This window comes from Salvelinus alpinus, chromosome 6 (genome assembly GCF_045679555.1).
Source record: "Salvelinus alpinus chromosome 6, SLU_Salpinus.1, whole genome shotgun sequence".
Taxonomy (NCBI): Eukaryota; Metazoa; Chordata; class Actinopteri; order Salmoniformes; family Salmonidae; genus Salvelinus; species Salvelinus alpinus.
In genome coordinates this window covers 29,968,745-29,994,159 of record NC_092091.1, presented here as the reverse complement: position 1 = coordinate 29,994,159, position 25,415 = coordinate 29,968,745, and the positions used below count along the sequence as shown (strand labels likewise).

Genomic DNA, 25,415 nt, shown 5'->3' with positions numbered 1-25,415 from the left:
TACGGAGAGCGTGATCACACAGTTGTCCTGGAACAACTGGTGCCCTCATGTATGCTTCAATGTTGCTTGCCTCGAAGCGCGCATAGAAGTCATTTTGCTTGTCTGGTAGGCTCGTGTTACTGGGCAGCTCACGGCTGGGCTTCCTTTTGTAGTCTGTGATAGTTTGCAAGCCCTGCCACATCCGATGAGCGTCAGAAGCGGTGTAGTAGGATTCAATCTTAGTCCTGTATTAACGCTTTGCCTGATTGATGGTTCGTCGGAGGGGATAGCAGGATTTCTTATAAGCGTCCGGGTTAGTGTCCCGCTCCTTGAAATTGTCAGCTCTACTGTTTAGCTCAGTGCGGATGTTGCCTGTAATCCATGGCTTCTGGTTGGGGTATGTACGTACGGTCACTGTGGGGACGCGTCATCAGTGCACTTATTGATGAAGCTGGTGAATGATGTAGTATACTCCTCAATGCCATCGGATGAGTCCCGGAACATATTCCAGTCTGTGCTAGCAAAACAATCCTGTAGTTTAGCATCTGTGTAATCTGACCACTACCGCTTTAGTTTTTGCATGTAAGCCGGAATCAGAAAGATAGAATTATGGTTAGATTTGCCAAATGGAGGGCGAGGGAGAGCTTTGTACGCATCTCTGTGTTTGGAGTAGAGATGGTCTAGAGTTTTTTTTCTCCTCTTGTTGCATGTGACATGCCGGTAGAAGTGAGGTAAAACAGATTGAAGTTTTCCTGCTCAGTATTGTTCCGTTCCTCCAAACATCAAAATGTCAAAGTTTCTCCAAACATCAAATTTAGAAGGTTAAGGATTAAGGTTTGGGATAGGATTAAAACCCCCCAAAAAAGACTAGAGTCCATCACTGGGATCGAACGCACAACCTTCTGATCCGGAGTCTTCAACACTAACAAAACCCAAGCCTACTTGACGCTAATAGCGCTCACTGTTGCTCCTAGTGGCTGGTTTTGAAGGCATTTCCCAACGTCCTGGAAATTAGCAATCTGCCAGGGCACATCCTCTAACACCTCCTTAATGCCCCAGCTGAAAAACATTCTTACTAAAGACAGCTCTAATAATAATCACTATTACTACAGTACAGACTAGACTCCATTTACTTCCTTTATAGTTGCCACACCTGCCCGTCTAAACCCTGCATCTGGTGTGTGTTCTGCATGCCATCGCCACATTTGACTCTGATCCATGATAACCAGAGAAGAGCAGTCAGGAGTGAGAGTTAGCCTTGTCTTATTCCCATTCCGGAGTGACTGAGTAGAATTCCCAGCGGGATATGAGCGCCTGTAGAGGGTGACTAATGGCCCAGTCAGAATTCCAGGTCATGGAATTTCAGGAATGGTTTCTTCCTTGTACAAACTTCCGGCTGGGGACACTGAGGAATTTCCCTTTCCCTTCCTATCAGACCTGTTTATGTAAGATAGGAGTCTAGAGTGTTTTTATAATAGTCTCTAGAGATGGCGGTGTGTCAGAGTAAGTAAGTAGCCTATGTCCTGTTTCTGTAGCGTGAGGAAATTTGATGTACAAGTACACCGCCGGAATGCAAGTCTATTTATTGCAGGGCTTTAACACCAATCTATCTCCTAATGCTGAATGCCAAGCAGAGATGCATTGGGTCCCATTTCTACTCCCCAATAATTTTTTTAACCTTTATTTAACTAGGCAAGTCAGTTAAGAACAAATTCTTATTTACAATGACGTACTAGGAACAGCCAAACCTTCCAATCTCAGGGCGGACACTAACCACAAGGCCCCTTAGTTCTGCAGATATTAATATATAGATCTGAAAATGACTTGAGTCTCACCTGACTTGTCCTGCAGGTCCTCCAGTCGCTCTCCCCTGTCGATCACCTTGGAGATGTTCTCCTGCATCACATCGATGACCTCATCAACCTGCGACTGAACTCTGAGGGAGGGGAGAGAAAGAAAAAAAACAAGTGAATGTCAACACACAAACAGAATGTGAACTCTGTTGAAGGTGGGGCAGTTCGTTGGCTGGTACTGCTGTTCTTACTGATACATTCACAAGCCCACACACAGAGCTTGTTTCAACTTAGTGCACACACACCCTATTCTCTGGACTGATACATGGTATCCAGCAGAGCAGGCAAGGACTAGTCTGATTTTTTGTTTGTCCTGAGTGTCCTGCCCTGGTAATCTCTCCATCACACCTGGCTGTAGTTCTAGCGTCCTCACCTGGCTGCCAACACTTTTCTCCCACACACACACCTGGTACTGGACCACACCCCTCACCTGGGCCCAACTGAGCCTGGCATGGCATGTCCTGACACAAACCTCACACAGACAACTGGCACAGACAGGATGAGAAAGAAGAGAGGGAGGAGAGAGGGAGTGGGGGAGAAAGAGGGTATGTGTTGCTGTGCAGAGGAATGCAGTCACGTATTCTTCTCTGCCAGCGATTGGAACCAAGTGGCTCTGAAAACACATCTACTCTAATAAAAACCTCTCTCGGCTCTCTTTTGGAAAAGTGAAAATCAAAAACCAGGTGGATGATTATTCAAGATCCTTACATCACATATTAAACTATGTTACATAATACCAAGACAGTCTGTGGGCTGGGCTCGTTCTGAACTCTGCCACTGCTGGGGTGTATGGGGAGCACACACACGCACACACTCCATTGCCATATTACAAGAATTTGATGTACAATGTGTTATATGATTTCATTGGGTAGAGTGACACGTTTCCGCTCAAGGAAATGTACTGTGTTTAAATAAACTCAGCAAAAAAATAAATGTCCTCTCACTGTCAACATGTGTAAATATTTGTATGAACTTAACAAGATTCAACAACTGAGACATAAACTGAACAAGTTCCACAGACATGTGACTAACAGAAATTGAATAATGTGTCCCTGAACAAAGGAGGAGTCAAAATCAAAAGTAACAGTCAGTATCTGGTGTGACCAACAGCTGCATTAAGTACTGCAGTGCATCTCCTCCTCATGGACTGCACCAGATTTGCCAGTTCTTGCTGTGAGATGTTACCCCACTCTTCCACAAAGGCACCTGCAAGTTCCCGGACATTTCTGGGGGGAATGGCCCTAGCCCTCACCCTCCGATCCAACAGGTCCCAGATGTGCTCAATGGGATTGAGATCCGGGCTCTTCGCTGGCCATGGCAAAACACTGACATCCCTGTCTTGCAGGAAATCACACACAGAACGAGCAGTATGGCTGGTGGCATTGTCATGCTGGAGGGTCATGTCAGGATGAGCCTACAGGAAGGTTACGACATGAGGGAGGAGGATGTCTTCCCTGTAACGCACAGCGTTGAGATTGCCTGCAATGACAACAAGCTCAGTACGATGATGCTGTGACACACCGCCCCAGACCACGACGGACCCTCCACCTCCAAATCGATCACGCTCCAGAGTACAGGCCTCGGTATAACGCTCATTCCTTTGACGATAAACGCGAATCCGACCATCACCCCTGGTGAGACAAAACCGTGACTCGTCAGTGAAGAGCACTTTTTGCCAGTCCTGTCTGGTCCAGCGACGGTGGGTTTGTGCCCATAGGCGACATTGTTGCCGGTGATGTCTGGTGAGGACCTGCCTTACAACAGGCCTACAAGCCCTCAGTCCAGCCTATTGCGGACAGTCTGAGCACTGATGGAGGGATTGTGCGTTCCTGGTGTAACTCGAGCAGTTGTTGTTGCCATCCTGTATCTGTCCTGCAGGTGTGATGTTCGGATGTTCCGATCCTGTGCAGGTGTTGTTACACGTGGTCTGTCACTGCAAAGACGATCAGCTGTCCGTCCTGTCTCCCTGTAGCGCCGTCTTAGCCGTCTCACAGTACGGACATTGCAATTTATTGCCCTGGCCACATCTGCAGTCCTCATGCCTCCTTGCAGCATGCCTAAGGCACGTTCACGCAGATGAGCCGGGACCCTGGTCATTTTTCTTTTGGTGTTTTTCAGAGTCAGTAGAAAGGCCTCTTTAGTGTCCTACGTTTTCATAACTTTGACCTTAATTGCCTACCGTCTGTAAGCTGTTAGTGTCTTAACTTCTTGAGAATACAGGGGGTGCTATTTTCCCATTAGCATAATTTGCTCTACAGATTAAACTGCCTCTTATTCAATTATTGCTCTTACTATATGCATATAAATAATACCATTGGAAAGAAAACAATCTCTAGTTTCTAAAACCGTTTCAATTTTGTCTCTGAGTGATACAGAAGTCATTTGACAGCACTTTCCATGACCAAGAAGAAAAAAGCAAGATGTGTATGCCAGCTTCAACGCTCTGCCTATATATGGTCGTGCCCCCTATGACCCGAAACACACCTCATTGGCCTTCCTCTGGGTGTCAAGAGGACGTCAGAGGAAAAATATCTTGTTTATCTGGGACTGACGTGAAATGAGAGCTAATTCTTTGGCGTGACCGACAACTTCCGGTTCTCTAAATCGTGCGACTTGTAGCTGCGATTGTCTTCTGTTGTGCGGCCATTATGGATGAAAACTATCTCCGTCTCGAAGTTTGTTTGATACATGTGACCAGATCATCGTAATGTATGTTTTTTCAATATAGTTTAATCAGATTATTTGAATTTTTTCGGGAGTTTTGTGGTGTTCCGTTGTCTGATTTTATTTACGTTTGAGAGATCCGTGCCACTCGACCAGTACCTGTGCTAAATGGAGTGGGAAAGGAACAATTCTGAACGGAACCAACGACTCATCTTGACAAAGGACACTTTGATCAACATTCTGATGAAAGATCAGCCATAGTAAGACCCAATTTACGATGTTATATCATATCTGTTGTGCATGTGAACTGGCCGTGGGCGCCTAGCCGAATCTGCCTGGTATAGCTATGCTAATTTAGCGCTACATTTTGTTTTCGTTATAAAACATTTAATAAATCTGAAATATTGTTTGGATTCACCAGATGTTGGGCTTTCAATATCTGTACGCTGTGTATTTTTCTGAAATGTTTTAAGATGAGTAATTCGTTATATGACGTTGGTCTCTGTAATTGTTCTGGCTGGGTCAGCACTATTTCAGATTGCAGCTGCAATGTAGAACTGTGATTTATACCTGAAAAATGCACATTTTTCCCAAAAAAAACTATGCTATACCATAAATACAGTGGGGAGAACAAGTATTTGATACACTGCCGATTTTGCAGGTTTTCCTACTTACAAAGCATGTAGAGGTCTGTCATTTTTATCATAGGTACACTTCAACTGTGAGAGACGGAATCTAAAACAAAAATCCAGAAAATCACATTGTATGATTTTTAAGTAATTAATTTGCATTTTATTGCATGACATAAGTATTTGATCACCTACCAACCAGTAAGAATTCCGGCTCTCACAGACCTGTTAGTTTTTCTTTAAGAAGCCCTCCTGTTCTCCACTCATTACCTGTATTAACTGCACCTGTTTGAACTCGTTACCTGTATAAAAGACACCTGTCCACACACTCAATCAAACAGACTCCAACCTCTCCACAATGGCCAAGACCAGAGAGCTGTGTAAGGACATCAGGGATAAATTGTAGACCTGTACAAGGCTGGGATGGGCTACAGGACAATAGGCAAGCAGCTTGGTGAGAAGGCAACAACTGTTGGCGCAATTATTAGAAAATGGAAGAAGTTCAAGATGACGGTCAATCACCCTCGGTCTGGGGCTCCATGCAAGATCTCACCTCGTGGGGCATCAATGATCATGAGGAAGGTGAGGGATCAGCCCAGAACTACACTGCAGGACCTGGTCAATGACCTGAAGAGAGCTGGGACCACAGTCTCAAAGAAAACCATTAGTAACACACTACGCCGTCACGGATTAAAATCCTGCAGCGCACGCAAGGTCCCCCTGCTCAAGCCAGCGCATGTCCAGGCCCGTCTGAAGTTTGCCAATGACCATCTGGATGATCCAGAGGAGGAATGGGAGAAGGTCATGTGGTCTGATGAGACAAAAATATAGCTTTTTGGTCTAAACTCCACTCGCCGTGTTTGGAGGAAGAAGAAGGATGAGGACAACCAAGAACACCATCCCAACCGTGAAGCATGGAGGTGGAAACATCATTCTTTGGGGATGCTTTTCTGCAAAGGGGACAGGGCGACTTCACCGTATTGAGGGGAGGATGGATGGGGCCATGTATCGCGAGATCTTGGCCAACAACCTCCTTCCCTCAGTAAGAGCATTGAAGATGGGTCGTGGCTGGGTCTTCCAGCATGACAACAACCCGAAACACACAGCCAGGGCAACTAAGGAGTGGCTCCGTAAGAAGCATCTCAAGGTCCTGGAGTGGCCTAGCCAGTCTCCAGACCTGAACCCAATAGAAAATCTTTGGAGGGAGCTGAAAGTCCGTATTGCCCAGCGACAGCCCCGAAACCTGAAGGATCTGGAGAAGGTCTGTATGGAGGAGTGGGCCAAAATCCCTGCTGCAGTGTGTGCAAACCTGGTCAAGAACTACAGGAAACGTATGATCTCTGTAATTGCAAACAAAGGTTTCTGTACCAAATATTAAGGTCTGCTTTTCTGATGTATCAAATACTTATGTCATGCAATAAAATGCAAATTAATTACTTAAAAATCATAATGTGATTTTTCTGGATTTTTGTTTTAGATTCCGTCTCTCACAGTTGAAGTGTACCTATGATAAAAATTACAGACCTCCACATGCTTTGTAAGTAGGAAAACCTGCAAAATCGGCAGTGTATCAAATACTTGTTCTCCCCACTGTATATATATATATATATATTCTAGCCTCTCTCTTTTAGGTAATAGATTCTAGTGAATATTAGCCTTATATTTTAACTAATTAATGATGGGTTATGCATAATAAGCTTTTAACTTACAGCCTTTGTCTCTTGCGCAATACGCAAGTACCTGTGCTCCGCTGGCCTCTCGTTAAAAAAACGCTCCTTAGCTCTTGGAGTCCCATGCAAGAAAAGCTAGACTAGAATAGCTTGCTGGACATATACAGTGGGGAGAACAAGTATTTGATACACTGACGATTTTGCAGGTTTTCCTACTTACAAAGCATGTAGAGGTCTGTAATTCAACTGTGAGAGACGGAATCTAAAACAAAAATCCAGAAAAATCACATTATGATTTTTAAGTAATTAATTTGCATTTTATTGCATGACATAAGTATTTGATACATCAGAAAAGCAGAACTTAATATTTGGTACAGAAACCTTTGTTTGCAATTACAGAGATCATACGTTTCCTGTAGTTCTTGACCAGGTTTGCACACACTGCAGCAGGGATTTTGGCCCACTCCTCCATACAGACCTTCAGGTTTCGGGGCTGTCGCTGGGCAATACGGACTTTCAGCTCCCTCCAAAGATTTTCTATTGGGTTCAGGTCTGGAGACTGGCTAGGCCACTCCAGGACCTTGAGATGCTTCTTACGGAGCCACTCCTTAGTTGCCCTGGCTGTTTGTTTCAGGTCGTTGTCATGCTGGAAGACCCAGTCACGACCGATCTTCAATGCTCTTACTGAGGGAAGGAGGTTGTTGGCCAAGATCTCGCGATACATGGCCCCATCCATCCTCCCCTCAATACGGTGCAGTAGTCCTGTCCCCTTTGCAGAAAAGCATCCCCAAAGAATGATGTTTCCACCTCCATGATTCACGGTTGGGATGGTGTTCTTGGGGTTGTACTCATCCTTCTTCTTCCTCCAAACACAGCGAGTGGAGTTTAGACCAAAAAGCTCTATTTTTGTCTCCTCAGACCACATGACCTTCTCCCATTCCTCCTCTGGATCATCCAGATGGTCATTGGCAAACTTCAGACGGGCCTGGACATGCGCTGGCTTGAGCAGGGGGACCTTGCGTGCGCTGCAGGATTTTAATCCATGACGGTATAGTGTGTTACTAATGGTTTTCTTTGAGACTGTGGTCCCAGCTCTCTTCAGGTCATTGACCAGGTCCTGCCGTGTAGTTCTGGGCTGATCCCTCACCTTCCTCATGATCATTGATGCCCCACGAGGTGAGATCTTGCATGGAGCCCCAGACCGAGGGTGATTGACCGTCATTTTGAACTTCTTCCATTTTCTAATAATTGCGCCAACAGTTGTTGCCTTCTCACCAAGCTGCTTGCCTATTGTCCTGTAGCCCATCCCAGCCTTGTGCAGGTCGACAATTTTATCCCTGATGTCCTTACACAGCTCTCTGGTCTTTGGCCATTGTAGAGAGGTTGGAGTCTGTTTGATTGAGTGTGTGGACAGGTGTCTTTTATACAGGTAACGAGTTCAAACAGGTGCAGTTAATACAGGTAATGAGTGGAGAACAGGAGGGCTTCTTAAAGAAAAACTAACAGGTCTGTGAGAGCCGGAATTCTTACTGATTGGTAGGTTTTCAAATACTTGTCATGCAATAAAATGCAAATTAATTACTTAAAAATCATAATGTGATTTTCTGGATTTTTGTTTTAGATTCCGTCTCTCACAGTTGAAGTGTACCTATGATAAAAATTACAGACCTCTACATGCTTTGTAAGTAGGAAAACCTGCAAAATCGGCAGTGTGTCAAATACTTGTTCTAAAAAAGTATTTAGTCAGCCACCAATTGTGCAAGTTCTCCCACTTAAAAAGATGAGAGGCCTGTAATGTCATCATAGGTACACTTCAACTATGACAGACAAAATTAGGAAAAAAAATCCTGAAAATCACATTGTAGGATTTTTAATGAATTTATTTGCAAATTATGGTGGAAAATAAGTATTTGGTCAATAACAAAAGTTTCTCAATACTTTGTTATATACCCTTTGTTGACAATGACAGAGGTCAAACGTTTTCTGTAAGTCTTCACAAGGTTTTCACACACTGTTGCTGGTATTTTGGCCCATTCCTCCATGCAGATCTCCTCTAGAGCAGTGGTGTTTTGGGGCTGTTGCTGGGCAACACGGACTTTCAACTCCCTCCAAAGATTTTCTATGGGGTTGAGATCTGGAGACTGGCTAGGCCACTCCAGGACCTTGAAATGCTTCTTACGAAGCCACTCCTTCGTTGCCCGGGCGGTGTGTTTGGGATCATTGTCATGCTGAAAGACCCAGCCACGTTTCATCTTCAATGCCCTTGCTGATGGTAGGCTTTGTTACTTTGGTCCCAGCTCTCTGCAGGTCATTCACTAGGTTCCCCCGTGTGGTTCTGGGATTTTTGCTCACCGTTCTTGTGATCCTTTTGACCCCACGGGGTGAGATTTTGCGTGGAGCCCCAGATCGAGGGAGATTATCAGTGGTCTTGTATGTCTTCCATTTCCTAATAATTGCTCCCACAGTTGATTTCTTCAAACCAAGCTGCTTACCTATTGCAGATTCAGTCTTCCCAGCCTGGTGCAGGTCTACAATTTTGTTTCTGGTGTCCTTTGACAGCTCTTTGGTCTTGGCCATAGTGGAGTTTGGAGTGTGACTGTTTGAGGTTGTGGGCAGGTGTCTTTTATACTGATAACAAGTTCAAACAGGTGCCATTAATACAGGTAACGAGTGGAGGACAGAGGAGCCTCTTAAAGAAGAAGTTACAGGTCTGTGAGAGCCAGAAATCTTGCTTGTTTGTAGGTGACCAAATACTTATTTTCCACCATAATTTGCAAAAAATTTAATAAATTCATTAAAAATCCTACAATGTGATTTTCTTGATTTTTTTTCCTAATTTTGTCTGTCATAGTTGAAGTGTACCTATGATGACAATTACAGGCCTCTCATCTTTTTAAGTGGGAGAACTTGCACAATTGGTGGCTGACTAAATTCTTTTTTGCCTCACTGTATGTTTAATTGTTTAGTTTTTTGGGCTCTGGCTATACCAACATTAAAGGGATACTGTGAGATTACAGCATCCAATATACAGTCCATTCGGAAAGTATTCAGACACCTTCACTTTTCCACATTTTGTTACAGCCTTATTCTAAAATTGACTGAATAGTTTTTTCCCCTCAATCTACAAACAATATCCCATAAAGACAAAGCAAAAACTGTTCATTAGAAATTTTTGCAAATGTGTTAAATAAAAAACAGAAATATGTTATTTACATAAGTGTTCAGACCCTTTGCTATCAGACTCAAAATTGAGCTCAGGTGCATCCTGTTTCCATTGATCATCCTTGATGTTTCTACAACTTGATTGGAGTTCACCTGTGGTAAATTCAATTGATTGGACATGATTTGGAAAGGCACACACCTGTCGATAAGGTGACAGTGCATGTCAGAGCAAAAACCAAGCAATGAGGTCGAAGGAATTGTCCGTAGAGCTCCGGGACTGGATTGTGTCTAGGCACAGATCTGGGGAAGGGTACTAAAAAATGTCTGCAGCATTGAAGGTCCCCAAGAACACAGTGGCTTCAATCATTCTTAAATGGAAGACGTTTGGAACCACCAAGACTCTGAGCTGGCCGCCCTTCCATACTGAGCAATCAGGGAAGGGCCTTGGTCAGGGAGATGACCAAGAACCTGATGGTCACTCTGACAGAGCTTCAGAGTTCCTCTGTGGAGATGGGAGAACCTACCAGAAGGACAACCATCTCTGCAGCACTCCACTAATCAGGCCTTTATGGTAGAATGGCCAGACGGAAGCCACTCCTCAGTAAAAGACATACGACAGCCCACTTGGAGTTTGCCAAGAGGCACCTAAAGGTCTCTCAGACAATGAGAAACAAGATTCTCTGGTCTGATAAAAACAAGATTGGAATCTTTGGCCTGAATGCCAAGAGTCAAGTCTGGAGGAAACCTGGCACCACCCCTACGGTGAAGAATGGTGGTGGCAGCATCATGCTGTGGGGATGTTTTTCAGCAGCAGGGACTGGGAGACTAGTCAGGATCGAGGGAACGGAGCAAAGTACAGAGAGATCCTTGATGAAAAGCTACTCCAGAGCGCTCGGGACCTCAGACTGGGGCGAAGGTTCACCTTCCAACAGGACAACGACCCAAAGCACACAGCCAAAACACAGGAGTGGCTTCGGGACAAGTTTCTGAATGTCCTCGAGTTGCCCAGCCAGAGCTCGGACTTGAACCTGATCAAACATCTCTGGGTAGCTCTGAAAATAGCTGTGCAGCGACACTCCTCATCCAACCTGACAGAGCTTGAGAGGATCTACAGAGAAGAATGGGAGAAAATCCCAAAATACAGGTGTGCCAAGCTAGTAGTGTCATACCCAAGATGAATTGAGGCTGTAAACACTGCCAAAGGTGCTTCAACAAAGTACTGAGTAAAGGGTCTGAATCCTTATGTAAATGTGATAATTACTTTTATAGATTTTTTAATACATTTGTAAAAAATTATAAAAACCTGTTTTTGCTTTGTCATTGAGGTATTGTGTGTGGATTGATGAGGGAAAAAATAATTGAATCAATTTTAGAATAAGGCTGTAACGTAACAAAATGAGAACATATAGCTAGCTACATCTACGGGCTTTTTCTGTTGTGCGTAATGTGCAGTAAGTAGCCTGTATCATACATGTACTGGATAAGGGCACAATAATTTTGGCTTGGGCTCATTAAATGTAATTAATAAAATGTATTTAATATATGGCTCATCAGGCTCAGGTAGCATCAGGTTAGAATTTATGCTGATCAAAGCTCTAATCAAATACAGACATATTTATATGCTTTATAATACTTTTGAAGGACACTTCTGGTTTTGGCGGGAAATACCGGGTTACCGGGGAGAAAAGTTTTTTCTCAGGATGGGAAAATATTAAACCCTAGTCCTGCATGTCTGTGCACATGTGACAGGTTAAAGGAAATACTAATAGCCTGTTATACATTAAAAAGTATTAGTAAATTCATAGTATGTGAGGATCTTAAAACATCTAAGGTTAAGAAGATCATGCAGTCAGTATTAGTTGATAGATTGATAACATTTATATAATTCTGTTAAAATCCGTCAAGCATACAAAGGGTACGAATTGTGAGAGGAATGTGTAAACGTTATGTTGATTCCTTTATGTTGTCGTGGATAAAAGTGCTAATCTGTGATCTACTAAATGCTCTTAATCTATGAGCCTGAGATCGATTGCTCTGGTCTCCACTCAAGTTCACGGAGAATTCGCGGTCTTTTTCTCATTGCACTAAACGTTCAATGAGTAAACATTCCGTATCACTATCGTGATTCTTTCTACCCTTTTTCAGGTACATTATTGATGATTAAAAAGAGTAATTTAAATGTAATAACTTGATAACATGTCAAGAGTGTTTAAGGTTTGTTTAGTAACATGTTGAGGAAGTTGGTTGGGTTTGCAGAGAGTAATGTGAGCCGTGCTCGGTTGCAGCTAGCTTCGTACTGCTAGGTACTGCTACGTAGCTGCCATTTTATGTCGATTGTGAATGAACGTGTGCGCTGTTGGTAAGATGTTTTGCGGCGTTATTTGTGTGGTTGTTTTTCAAACACTTTGTTGCCTGTTGATGAATTGTGTTATGGTTTACTGAGTTAAAGCTTTGCTTGACAGTTATATTGAAAACAGTATTTGTTTCAGTGATGTACAGTGTATACTGTTATGATTTGAATAAGCCTTGTACCCTACAAAACCTATCGTTCCTGTAGATCTGTTGTTCTGTAAAATGTGTTATTTATGTAAAATGATTGCACTAAACGTTCAATGAGTAAACATTCCGTATCACTATCGTGATTCTTTCTACCCTTTTTCAGGGGTGTAACACACACCAAACATCCATACTGGGAGAGTAATTTCCACATCTGCAGTGTGAGTTGACTAATCTACCAGCTCACATTTGTTGCCTATGTTTTAGTCCTAGTGCATCTGACTAATTATGTACATTGCTTTATTTGAAAGGATTTGAGGGTTAGTTTGAGTTAGGGAAAAAAAGAGCAGCGGGTCATGAGAACTGCAGTGCAGTTGATACTGTCCCTTCTATACTGCATGTTGCATAAATTAATATTACTATTGTGATGGATAACAGCCATGGTAATTTGAAATGTCCAGTCAATGTGCATTATGGCTAATGTAGTCAATTTACGGATTCAAAATTGGCCTACAAACGCTTACATCAAATGCTTTAGGACAGCGTCATCTCCCATAGTAACATTGACATTCTAAACATAAAAACAGGGAAAATAAACAAAAATACAAAACACAGCGGCCTAAGAGGACGAAGCGCTTCTTTTGAGCCTAAAATCGAGAAAACCGGCGCAAAATTGTAAGAGTAGCCCATCTCACAGCTGAGTCATCACTCTTCACTAAGCTCAGGTTCCTAGGACTGAACAGCTCCCTCTGCAACTGGATTCTGGATTTCCTGACGAGCCGACCCCAGGTTGTGAGAGTAAGCAACAACACATCTGCCACGCTGACTCTCAATACAGGGGTCCCTCAGGGGGGGCGTGCTTAGTCCCCTCCTGTACTCCCTGTTTACCCACAATTGTGTGGCCTTGTACGACTCCAACACCATCATTAAGTTTGCTGACGACACGGCCTGAGCACCAACGACGATGAGACAGCCTATAGGGAGGAGGTCAGTGACCTGGCAGTGTGGTGCCAGGCCAACAATCTCTCCCTCAACGTCAGTAAGACAAAGGAGCTGATCATGGACTACAGAAAACGAAAGGGCCAAGCACGCCCCCATCCAAATCGACAGGGGCTGTAGTGGAGCGCGTAGAGAGCTTCAAGTTCCTCGGTGTCCACATCACTAGAGAATTAACATGGTCCACACACACCAACAAAGTTGTGAAGAGGACACGACAACGCCTCTTCCCCCTCAGGAGGCTGAAAAGATTTAGCAAGGGCCACCGACATTAAAAAGTTATACAGCTGCACCACTGAGAGCATCTTTGATTTGATCTGGACTGGTCTGGCAACTGCTTGGCATCCGACTGAAAGACGCTACAGAGTGTAGCGCATACGGCCCAGTGCATCAATGGGGTCAAGCTCCCTGCCATCTAGGACCTCTATACAAGGCGGTGTCAGAGGAAGGCCCTAAAAATTGTCAAAGACTCCAGCCACCCAAGCCATAGACTGCTCTCTCTGCTACCACCCGGCAAGCGCTACCGATGCACCAAGTCTGGAACCAACAAGACCCTGAACAGCTTCTATCCCCCAGGCCATTAGACTGTTAAATAGTTAACCACATAGCTACCCAGACTATCTGCATTGACTCTTTTTGCATTAACTCTTTTGACTCATCACATACGCTGCTGCTACTGTTTATTATCTATCCTGTTGCCTAGTCACTTTACACCTACCTATATGTACAGATCCACCTAAATTACCTCGTACCCCTGCATATCGACTCTGTACTGGTACCCCGTGTATATAGCCAAGTTATCGTTACTCTGTGTATTTATTCCTTGTGTTATTATCTCTCTCTCTGCAATGTTGGGAAGGGCCCGTAAGTAAGCATTTCACTGTTAGTCCTACACCTGTTGTTCACGAAACATGTGACAAATAACTGATTTGAGTCTTACAGTATTGCTTTTGGGCAGTATTGATCCATTATGACATCACAACTATATAAACACGTGAGCCCATAGAATTAGAATGTCATGTGTGAACCAGCCATGATGTCACAACTGATCAATACATTCCAAAAACATTCCATTTGAACATTCTGGTGACTGACTACTGAACATAGAAGATGAGTATCAAGAAGACCATCTAGCAGATTCCTCCTGAGTTATTACAGTAGATCATCATAAAATATAGAACGTGCTACTAGACAACAACTTGGTTGTGGAAAAAGGTCCCTAAACTGCCGCTGTCAATCTCCTTGATGGTGAGGAGATTCCTGCAGCTGCTACAGGAAGATAATGCTAAAACAGGCAACCTTGGTGCTGCCAGTACATACTCCCGTCAGCCTGCCACTGAGAGGTTTCCTGAGCTCAACCAGAAGGTTCATCACACCTTGCATCCTTCCTCTAGAATCCCAGTACTGGAGTTGACTGAAGAAAGAGTGCTCTGCAATGACTTGCCAGTTTGAAGGCTGTGGAACAAATTAAGAATGAGGAAAAGAAGCCACATCCCCCTTCTAGAATCCCAGTACTGCAAAATAAAAGTGCCATCTGCAATGGGAAGAGTCAATGCAGCTCCAACATCTCAGCAGAGAGGGAAGGCTACTTTTCCTCACATCTGGAAGCCACTGTGACCTATCCAGACCAAGAGGGATCAAACCTGCGTGGTGAAAGACATCTACCTCTATAGCGCCAAGCCATTGGAAGGCAGTCCATGGAGCCAAATTGGTAGCCAAGTGTCCCACTAGAGCCAGTGTCACTGTGCCAAACAATGATGCCAAAAAGAAGCTATTCCGGCCTGTCAGACCAGAGGACAAGTCACGAAGAAACACATTCAGTTTAACTCAGACCTTAAATGTACAGGATCTACCGCCATGCCCCAATGAGATGGTATGGGATCTCTTCAACCTGGAGGCTGACCAGTTGACAAAATATCTGAAGCCCAAGCTGATCAGTGTCAGGCAGGAATGGAACCTGATGAAGAGTGAGGCCAAGATGGATGCCCAGAATTTGGAGGAGAAGAAAGCAAAGGAACAGTTCAAGTTGAAAAAGTACATCCAGGAGATCTGCCAAATGAAGGTGGATTCTGACCTATGGGTGATAAGAGATAACAAAGAGGAGGAAAGAGGCGATGAAAAACAAAGAAGAGGGCAGCATGGAGAGTAAGCCAAAGCAGATGTGAGATAAAAAAAAAATATATATATATACAGTACAGGTCAAAGGTTTGGAAACACCTACTCATTCCAGGGTTTTTATTTTTACTATTTTCTACATTGTACTGTAGACTAATAGTGAAGACATCAAAAATATGAAATAACACATATGGAATTTATTTAGAATTCAAGGCACACTTAACCAGCATGGCTACCACAGCATTCTGCAGCGAACACCATCCCATCTGGTTTGTGCTTAGTGGGACTATCATTTGTTTTTCAACAGGACAATGACTCAAAAAACACACCTCCAGGCGGTGTAAGGGCTATTTGACCAAGAAGGAGAGTGATGGAGGGCTGCATCAGATGACTTGGCCTCCACAATCACCCGATCTCAACCAAACTGAGATGGTTTGGATGAGTTGGACCGCAGAGTGAAGGAAAAAAGGCCAACAAGTGCTCAGCATATGTGGGAACTCCTTCAAGACTGTTGGAAAAGCATTCCTCATGAAGATGGTTGAGAAAATGCCAAGAGTGTGCAAAGATGTCATCAAAGCAAAGGGTGGCTACTTTGAAGAATCTCAAATATAAAATATATTTTGATTTGTGTAACACTTTTTTGGTTAATACATGATTCCATGTGTTATTTCATAGTTTTGATGTCTTCACTATTATTCTTCAATGAGTAGATGTGTCCAAACTTTTGACTGGTACTGTATATATATGTCAAATGTAAAGATAGGTGAACAAGGAGTGGGTCCAAGTCAAGAAGAGTGTAAATGAAGAGAATAAGAAAAACAGAGAGGTGAATTAGTCTATTGATGATATAATTCAGTGTTGTGATCATAAGTAGGCCTATTTGTATAATGTATTTTTTCCCTTCAGTTTAATGCCTTTAGAGTGCTCACTGCACAGTCTTGCCTGAGCTGTGCGTACCTTTGCCCATCTAATAACGAGGAGGACCACAATGGAAATAATTTGGTTGACTGATTTTTATCCTTGACCATTTTAATCTGTGTAGTGTTGTATTCATTAAGAAAACGCAATGTATTTTACATTTACCAAACTAAATTAGGCTAATTCCTTCATTCAGGTGGAGACGAAACGTTGATTTGGGATGAGTGCTACCAACTTCAAGCTGAAGCCGTGTGAGCACTGCAGCCGGTGCATTGATCGCAGCCGCATGGAGAAACATAACGAGTTCTGTGCCAAGCTGTCCTCCAAGAGCTCCAGGAGAAGGATCTTTGACTATACCAAGCACCGGCTCAAGGGCACCGACCTGACCGGATACATCAAATAATCTGCGATGCACCAAGGGACCTCTGTCTGTCTGGAAATTAACGCTCAAACAGACAGGCAGACAGACAGACATAGACAGGACAGTGGAAGGGCTGTGATTGGAGAACAGACATGCAGTCGATGTGCTGTGGGCATCGGCGGTGACTACTAGACCAACCGCTAGACCACCTGCTGCCCAAAAGACAAGGTCTACCTTGGAATCAGAGAGGGTTCCAGTAAGAGGCAGTACTACTAGGAGGCAGTAGTATTGTATCCAGAACCATCAAAATCAACTGTGTTCAGCAGTTCCACAGAAACACATGTAGTTCTTTTCAGTCAGATTTGTTAATGGTGCAGGAAATTCAATATTAAGAAAAAAGGGAATTACGTCTTTCATTCATCATTTCTAATATGACTCAAGCCCCCCTCCCAAAGACACACACACACACTTGCGCAGACACACACCAAACACACGCGTGCGTGCGCACGCACGCACATACACACACTTACTGTCTGATTTTGTCATTTCCGGCCCCAAATCTGGGTCCAGTTGGTCCCCTCCTGAAAGACAAGCATACAGAAAATCTGTTGGCTCCAGATACACAGCCTTACAGCCCAATATGGGCTCTATTCGAAAGCAGAAATAGGCAGAAATAAGTAGTCATTTCAGACACAAACAATGTATGTGGGATTATTACTCACAGGAAGAAGTCCTCCTCTTCATCAGAGTCTTCCTCCAACAGGTTCCTCTGTGAGGGGGCAGAGGTCAGAGGTCAAGGGTCAGACAAATCTCTCCCATTAGGCCCCTCTCCCCGACCACTCCCAAACAGTCCTAGCAAAATTCTTGTTCGAGAAATTACATTTCGCTAAGAAGCTATTTTGGTTTCTTTTTGATCATTTTCATTGAAAATTGTTACCCAGAAATGATTTGATATTGAGATAAAAACAGCTGCATTGGACCTTTAATGATATAAATAATTTTCTTGCTGCATATAAAGACACCACCAGATAACTGGGGGAATGTAATCTATATGATAAAGGCTTAAATCCTTTTTATCTGAAGAGTGGTTCAAACGCCCTTTCTGCCTCTCCACTACCCATGTTCCATCCTCGCCATCTGACTGCTCTGCTCTGCCCACTCCTGGATGTGGTCCCGGGACCCAGAAGAGGACTAGGAGCTATTATCAGAGAAGAGGGGATGGCGAGGGGGGTGTGTGTCTGTTTCTCTTTGATCTTAGCTGAAGACAATAACAACGCTGAGAGAGTAGGAATGGGTCCTCTCTGAACCTCAGAGAAGGGTTTCCGTCTCCCTGCAATGCCCCTCCCGCAAAATCTCTCCCCTTGTTTTTAATTCCGAGCTTAAATGAGTTTGCACTGGGGAAACAAATGTTTTTGTAAATAGAATAGAAACCATTGAACCTGACTCCCTCCACCAGTTTCTCACCCTCTCGCTGCGTATGGATCCAGTGACCTCTTCATCGTTGAGGTGTCGTTTAAACTTGGGAGGCATGTTGGCGTCGTCAGGCTGCTCCTCCCGCTCTGGTTCCCTCTGTAGGACAGGAGGAGAAACACACCTGTTAGAGACCTCACACACACACACACACACACACACACACACACACACACACAATACTGTCTGCTACAGTACAGCAGCAACCCTGGTCCTACTGGGGGGTGAAGGCTTTAGCTCCAGCCAGCAATAACACATCCAATAATCAACCATGATAAGTAGAATCAGGTGTGCTGGGCTGGAAACGAAAGCCTGCAAACTGTTAGCGAGTCCTCCAGGTGACCACTGCTGCTACAGTCATCATACCAACGCCAGACACTCACTCACTCAACACCAGCTTACTGTCCAGATGGTTATCACGTCACAGATATAGTGTGGCATAGCTGGCCTGCCTGCTTGAGTCTTTACACACTTCTGGTCCAACACAACCTCTTATGTTCAGAATAATGATTGAGTCTGGTTCCTCTCAATGTTCCCTGAGTCTTTACGCCACTGCTAAATCTATAAACTAAGTATGCCAAACATTAGGAATGCTGGCCCATGTTGACTCCAATGCTTCCCACAGAAGTGTCAGTGTTGGCTGGTTGTCATTTGGGTGGTGGACCGTACTTTATACACACACACACACATAACTGTTGAGCGTGAAAGTTCTTGACACAAACCGGTGCGCCTGGCACCTACTACCATACCCAGTTCAAAGGCACTTACATGTTTTGTCTTGCCCATTCACCCTCTGAACGGCACTCAAAGACAATCCATCTCAATTGTCCCAAGACTTAAAAATCCTTCTTTAACCGGTCTCCTCCCCTTCATCGACACTGATTGAGGTGGAGTTAACAAGTAACATCAATAAGGGATCATAGCTTTCACCTGGATTCACCTGGTCAGTCTATGTCATGGAAAGAGCAGCTGTTCTTAATGTTTTGTACACAGTGTTTCTGGAAAACACTGGTCATGTTTCGTCAAACACATATTTAAGTGTAACAGCAGACAGAGCAGTCAAGAAAGGAGTGGAGTTTGTATGTGTGAGGCCTGCAGTCCTCACCATGTAAAGTGAGAGCAGAGAAGAACACTTCACCTAAATCTTCAAAACATATAGAACTCATTTAGAGTTTTTAAACAAGCATATTCAGTAACAGAACCATTCTGGTTTTAAAACCATTTCCCCTAACCCCTAGGCCTAGAGGGATTATTTCAGGCTTGCCAGGATGTGATGTAGGAGAGTTAGGACTACTTATGAGTGGGTGGTGCTGTTGGACAGATTTTTAAACACTAAAATGTTCCATTTCAGCAGAGTGGCCTTAGTTGTTATTCAGAGGTGCTCCTCTCTCCTGCCTGTTCCCTGTTAAGGGGTGGTACGTGGGAGCAGTTTTATTGGGGAGCAGGGTTTGATTTAAAACCTCTTGCTGGCTATGCTGTGGTACCAAGCTCACTCAGGGGAGGGCTCCTGTGTCTGTTCTCTGCTGCATGTACCTCTTCATTGAGTGTGACTCTCCTCCCTCTGTCTCCTCCCTGGTTCCTCCCTGGTTCCTCCTCTCCGCCCTAGGCCCTGTCTCTTTCGCTGAACCCCGGAGTAGAAAACATGCTGTTCCTCCAGCTAGCCTCAACCATTCCTGTTCCCAGATCAGTTGAGTACCTGGGTGTGCATCAAACCCAGCCCCAGGTCCATAAAACTCAACCCCTGCTTCTCAGTGGAACAAAGGCCTCCTGTGTAGCCTCCGAGTTGTACAACCAAACATCAAATTGTTCCGCTGAAACTGAAGTCAAATGCATTTAGGTGAGGAGAGACAGCGCAAGGAAGAGTAAATACCTCCTTTTCCCACTCCAAACCCATCGCCTTTTCATACTTTTATGCTGCACATGAATTGGGGACAAAAATTTATTGAATTGAACTCTGTCTAAACACATCCCACCTCTCCTGTCTTCACAGCTTCCACCCCAAGCCCTTCTCTCCTGCTCCAGCCCCTCCTGCCCCAGCCCCTCCACCCAAGTTCCTCCACCCAAGTTCCTCCAGTCCCTCTGGTACCATTGAATCCAGCTCAGACTCTGAAACTGTTGCTTTTCTCAGCGTCTCCTTCTGGCAGTGCAGTTGGAAAAGGGCCGTTCCGTGGCCAGGAGCAGAGTAGAACTTTCTGGTAAACAGAGAAGGAGATAGTGGCAGGGGACAGGGCTCTATCTCACGCAACTACAGAGAAAAGAGAGAGAGAGATGCACAGAAAGAAGAGAAAAGCCAAATCTAGCAGAGCTGGGTTGCATATATGTAAGTATGCAGCTTTGAAATAAGCACTTTAAAGGCACAATCTGTAACGTCAAGTTGTGGTAAGAAGTTTTGGTCATCCCAAAATCTATGAAGAAAAGAGGGATGGATGGGAAGAGAGAGATGGAGAGGGGAGTGTTTGTGTGTTTAATTGCACCCTTGAGTGTATGTCCCAATGCCACAGGGGACTGTGAAACTACAGATTGTGCATTTAAAAATCAAGTGAGGAAAAAGCAGTTATCAGCTGAGAAGGTGTAGCCTATTCCTAGTATCTAAATGGGAGAAGGTCATCAGCTATAAGGGGAATGATGAAATGACAGAGAGCCGCATATCTGGTAAGAAAGTAAACAACCAGTTTAGGCAGCCATAATCAAAGGTTTATCTGAAGGAAGTAAAACTCTGATATTTCTGTTTGGCTGAGAGCATAGCTCACACTTCACATAGCCTAGTGTATGATACAGGAGTTGGTTAAAGCAGGTACAGACTAGCAATAATATATGCAAGACCTCGCCGACGTTCCTATATCAGCTGTCCCTTGGACAACTAAGTCACGTACATTTGTATTGACGAAATCCTTACAACATTCTGGCTTGTAAGGAAACTTTCCACGTTTAAGTGCTTTAGTTCAGTCTGTATACCAGAAAGCTGGTATGACAGCGACTTATTAGGCAATGCAAGGCCCTGCCCGGGGCATCGCTGAGCTGCAGTTAACCATGGTATTTGATGATTACAGTATTCAATGGATTAGCTAGCACTCTACATAAAATCCAGTTGACACACTGATACATCTCCTCTGATCTGATGACATAACCAGTAACATTAATCATTTGACACCAATTAATCCTTTGACATCAACAACACTGATTGTGTAACAATAGCCAGCTAAGGTTCGTTAGCTACAGTAGCTATCCTCAGCAATTCGTCATCAAGAATAGAGTGAGCTATATCATATTGCAGTCACGCCACACAGCCAGCTAAATCTGAAATATCGAGAATGCCAGACAGTCATTGTCTTCTGTGAATGGAAAATGTACGTCAGCTAGCAGAGCTGGTTTAGCTAGCCAGTTGGTTAATAATTGGCTAGCTAACACAATCAGGACTAGCTATTTGAAGTCAACAAATACAATGTCATTATTTTAGTTAAGAGTATAGTCTAGCGTGTGGCTAAAATGAATATGCAGACAGGCCGCTGGCGACGACGTTCATTTCATAGCCACAGAGAAAACACACAGCTGTAATGTTAGCTAGCCAGCAAGCTAATGCTAACGTTACCTGCTGTTTTCGTTGAATCCACTCTCGCTCTTGACACAGACGACCAAACAAGCTTTGTTTATAAATACAGGATCACAATGTTCTGTTTAGCTTTCTAAAATAAATCAATGCATTTTCTTCCAGCTGAGGACGGTCGCTACAGAGATGCTCTCCCAATTCTTCCTGCTTTCTCTGATCAGCTGGAGAATACCCTTAGCGCCTGCCCAGTCTCTCTCCCTGATTTGTGGCAGCGTCAATCTGAACATTGGCACAATCAAGTAAATACAATTGGTGGAAGACTGAAATGCTGAAAATGAAAATAGAGAGAAATGGCTATGATTGGGAACCTTCATAGGTGTAAGTGCTGTGGGGGTGACCATGGCTCAGACATGCCTACTGGTAGTTCATTTTTATGCCATGCCTTAGATGAGTTCTTCAGTTCAACCAGCAGTTTCAAGGGTAGCTGTCTAGTCCAGACCTACTACACTACTGTAACAGCCCTGAAATAGTCTGTTCTGGTGTTTGTAAACATGGAAAAGAATCAATGAAAGACTGAAGAGAATTTGTTGAATGGCACACCAGAGGCCCTGATGAGAGCAACAGATGACCCCGCGTCTGAGAGTGGCTCCAAGCAAGGCGGATGAAGGAATGGAGATGGGTATGCTAGAGGAGGATGAGGAGAGGATGAAGGAGGTTGGATGGTGAGAGGAAGATGTAGAGAGTGTGGTGAAGATGATGAGAGATTCCTAAAGAGTAAAAGTAATATATGGCCATATATATACTTTGCTGTTTCTTGTATCTACTGTAGATGATACTTGCCATCTCGTTTTGAGATTAGATTGAGATGGTGTAGATTATTGTAGGTTTATCATTTGGGATGTACAAATGTTGAAAACACACAGAAACCTATCGAAGTATGAGTGTTTATTTTTGTACAATATAGATGTGGCTGCCCATAAATTTATGGAATCACATTGTATTTATCAAATCAAATTTTATTGGTCACATACACATGGTTAGCAGATGTTAATGCGAGTGTAGCGAAATGCTTGAGCTTCTAGTTCTGACCGTGCAGTAATATCTAACAAGTAATCTAACCTAACAATTTCACAACAACTACCTTATACACACAAGTGTAAAGGAATGAATAAGAATATGTACATAAAAATATATGAATGAGTGATGGCCGAACGGCATAGGCAAGATGCAGTAGATAGTATAGAGTACAGTATATACATATGAGATGAGTAATGTAGGGTATGTAAACATTATATAAAGTGGCATTGTTTAAAGTGGCTAGTGATACATTTATAACTATTTAATATTATTATTTATAAAACATGGTTTAGATTTTGTTGTTGTAATCAATGACTGTATATGGTATATAATCTCCCAAGTGGCGCAGCGGTCTAAGGCACTGCATCTCAGTGCAAGAGGCGTCACTACAGTCCCTGGATCAAATCCAGGCTGTATCACAACTGACTTTCCTAGTTAAATAAAGGTTACATTTAAATAAAAATAAAAAAATCCACTATTATTTTAGGCTAAATCCTCCAAGGATTTCCATTGGGAATTCCTTATGCTGTTGCAACCAGCAGGGGGCGAGAGAGCACAGCGTTTTGCGTCTACCCTCAACAACACACGTCTGTGACTACAACTTTAACCGTTTCTTCTCCTGTCTCTTTGTTCTCATAAACAGGTATGTGGTGTACACAAGCACATTATCTATAGAACATGTTAGAGTTGAAATGGTTATCAGAGTGATACTTACCTTTTATGTTGAAATAGTAAAGTTTAAATGTGTAAATTGATCAAGTGAAAACTGTTAGTGATCTTGACATATAGAGATGACTGGATTTGCAGATATACAAGGCTAGCCCATGGAATAACATAAGAATAAATGGCGCCAGATAATATTCTGGTTTGAACTTATTAATTTATAGCACCTCTGAGATAATATTGTGGTTTATTATCTACTCTGTTTACATGGTCTAGGCCCTGACATCTCCCCGCCCAAGTGTTATATCTTACAGAGTTGTATTTTTAGAGAAAAACTATACGGTAACGCTAAGCTAATGCTAGCCTGTCAAGCATATAGGGTTGCTATTAGCTTAGTAGCTACCGTTAGCTGGCTTACACCTCGATCACACCGACAGTGTCATTGCATCCAGAAGTATGTTCATTTCCAATGGAACACTGCATTTTCTCTGCAGCATTTTGTTGCAGAGGCAGTTGAAGTGCGTTCTGTGTGGTGCGTACGTTGGATTTATCAGACGTAAGCATCAAACTGTATGCATAGACGGCTTGACAAAAATGGTAGCAGAAGGTGAAGGATTAATTTTTGTTGCACACATATCCAGATTATGCTGAGTACCATTTTGCGTAAAGACACTGTCGGTGTGATCAAGGCATTACACCTTTTTTTTCTCCAAATGCGGATGCAGCCTAATTCAATGTCTCACATACACAAATAATATACAGTGCACCCTCTGTTGAACTCTTTTTGTCTTGCCCATTCACTCTTCCTGGTAAAAGCGGAACGAGGGAGAGCTCTGTTTATTGCTCTGGAAATATTATTGTTTTAAAAGTGTATTGAAAAGTTTCTTAGTAGCTAGCTAACTTTTGAGTTTGGATCCCGCGACGCAGTTGGCATCAGTTGCTGGGACTACTACTCTCTGTCCGGTGAGCCTGCCGACCAAGGCCGGATCTGAAGAGCTATTTGGCGTATTAGCTAGCACGCACACACACACACACACACACACACTAATTGATTAATGGACTGCTGAATGTATATTTCTTCCCCCTCACTTTGTTTGCTCTTTTCCAAATTATGTCCATCTCTGATAAGCTACCCAGGAAAGGTCTGAAAATAGCCCATATTAATATATGTAGCCTTACAAATAAGGTTCATGAAATCAATAACTTGCTAACATCAGATAACATTCATATATTAGCCATTTCTGAAACTTAGATAATTCATTTGATGATACAGCAGTAGCAATACAAGGATATAACATCTATTGAAGAGAATGAAATGCTTATGACGGAGGTGTTGCTGTATACACTACCGGTCAAAAGTTTTAGAACACCTACTCATTCAAGGGTTTTTCTTTATTTTTACTATTTTTTACATTGTAGAATAATAGTGAAGACATCAAAACTATGAAATAACACATATGGAATCATGTAGTAACCAAAAAAGTGTTAAAACAAATCAAAATATATTTTATATTTGAGATTCTTCAAATAGCCACCCTTTGCCTTGATTACAGCTTTGCACACTCTTCGCATTCTCTCAACCAGCTTCATCTGGAATGCTTTTCCAACAGTCGTGAAGGAGTTCCCACATATGCTGAGCACTTGTTGGCTGGTTTTCCTTAAGTCTGCGGTCCGACTCATCCCAAACCATCTCAATTTGGTTGAGGTCGGGTGATTGTGGAGGCCAGGTTATCTGATGCAGCACTCCATCACTCTCCTTCTTGGTCAAATAGCCCTTACACAGCCTGGAGGTGTGTTCGGTCATTGTCCTGTTGA

General features: G+C 43.3%; 1 protein-coding gene across 3 annotated transcripts in view; it reads right to left on the bottom strand.

Annotated features, from left to right (window-relative positions):
- The window catches only part of vamp4 (vesicle-associated membrane protein 4), a 34,433-nt gene extending 12,216 nt beyond the window's left edge, over window positions 1–22,217 (bottom strand). The window contains exons 1-6 of one of the 3 annotated variants that reach the window (XM_071406229.1): window positions 21,903–22,217; window positions 20,400–20,558; window positions 18,308–18,412; window positions 17,566–17,612; window positions 17,374–17,424; window positions 1,815–1,915 (exon numbers count right to left, since the gene is read on the bottom strand). In XM_071406229.1, coding sequence (XP_071262330.1) covers window positions 1,815–1,915; window positions 17,374–17,424; window positions 17,566–17,612; window positions 18,308–18,412; window positions 20,400–20,402 — 307 coding nt within the window. In that variant the 5' untranslated portion in view covers window positions 20,403–20,558; window positions 21,903–22,217. The remainder of the gene's footprint in view (window positions 1–1,814; window positions 1,916–17,373; window positions 17,425–17,565; window positions 17,613–18,307; window positions 18,413–20,399; window positions 20,559–21,902) is intronic. The other 2 variants (XM_071406230.1, XM_071406231.1) reach the window with 2 other exon arrangements.
- Window positions 22,218–25,415: the final 3,198 nt, after the last annotated feature.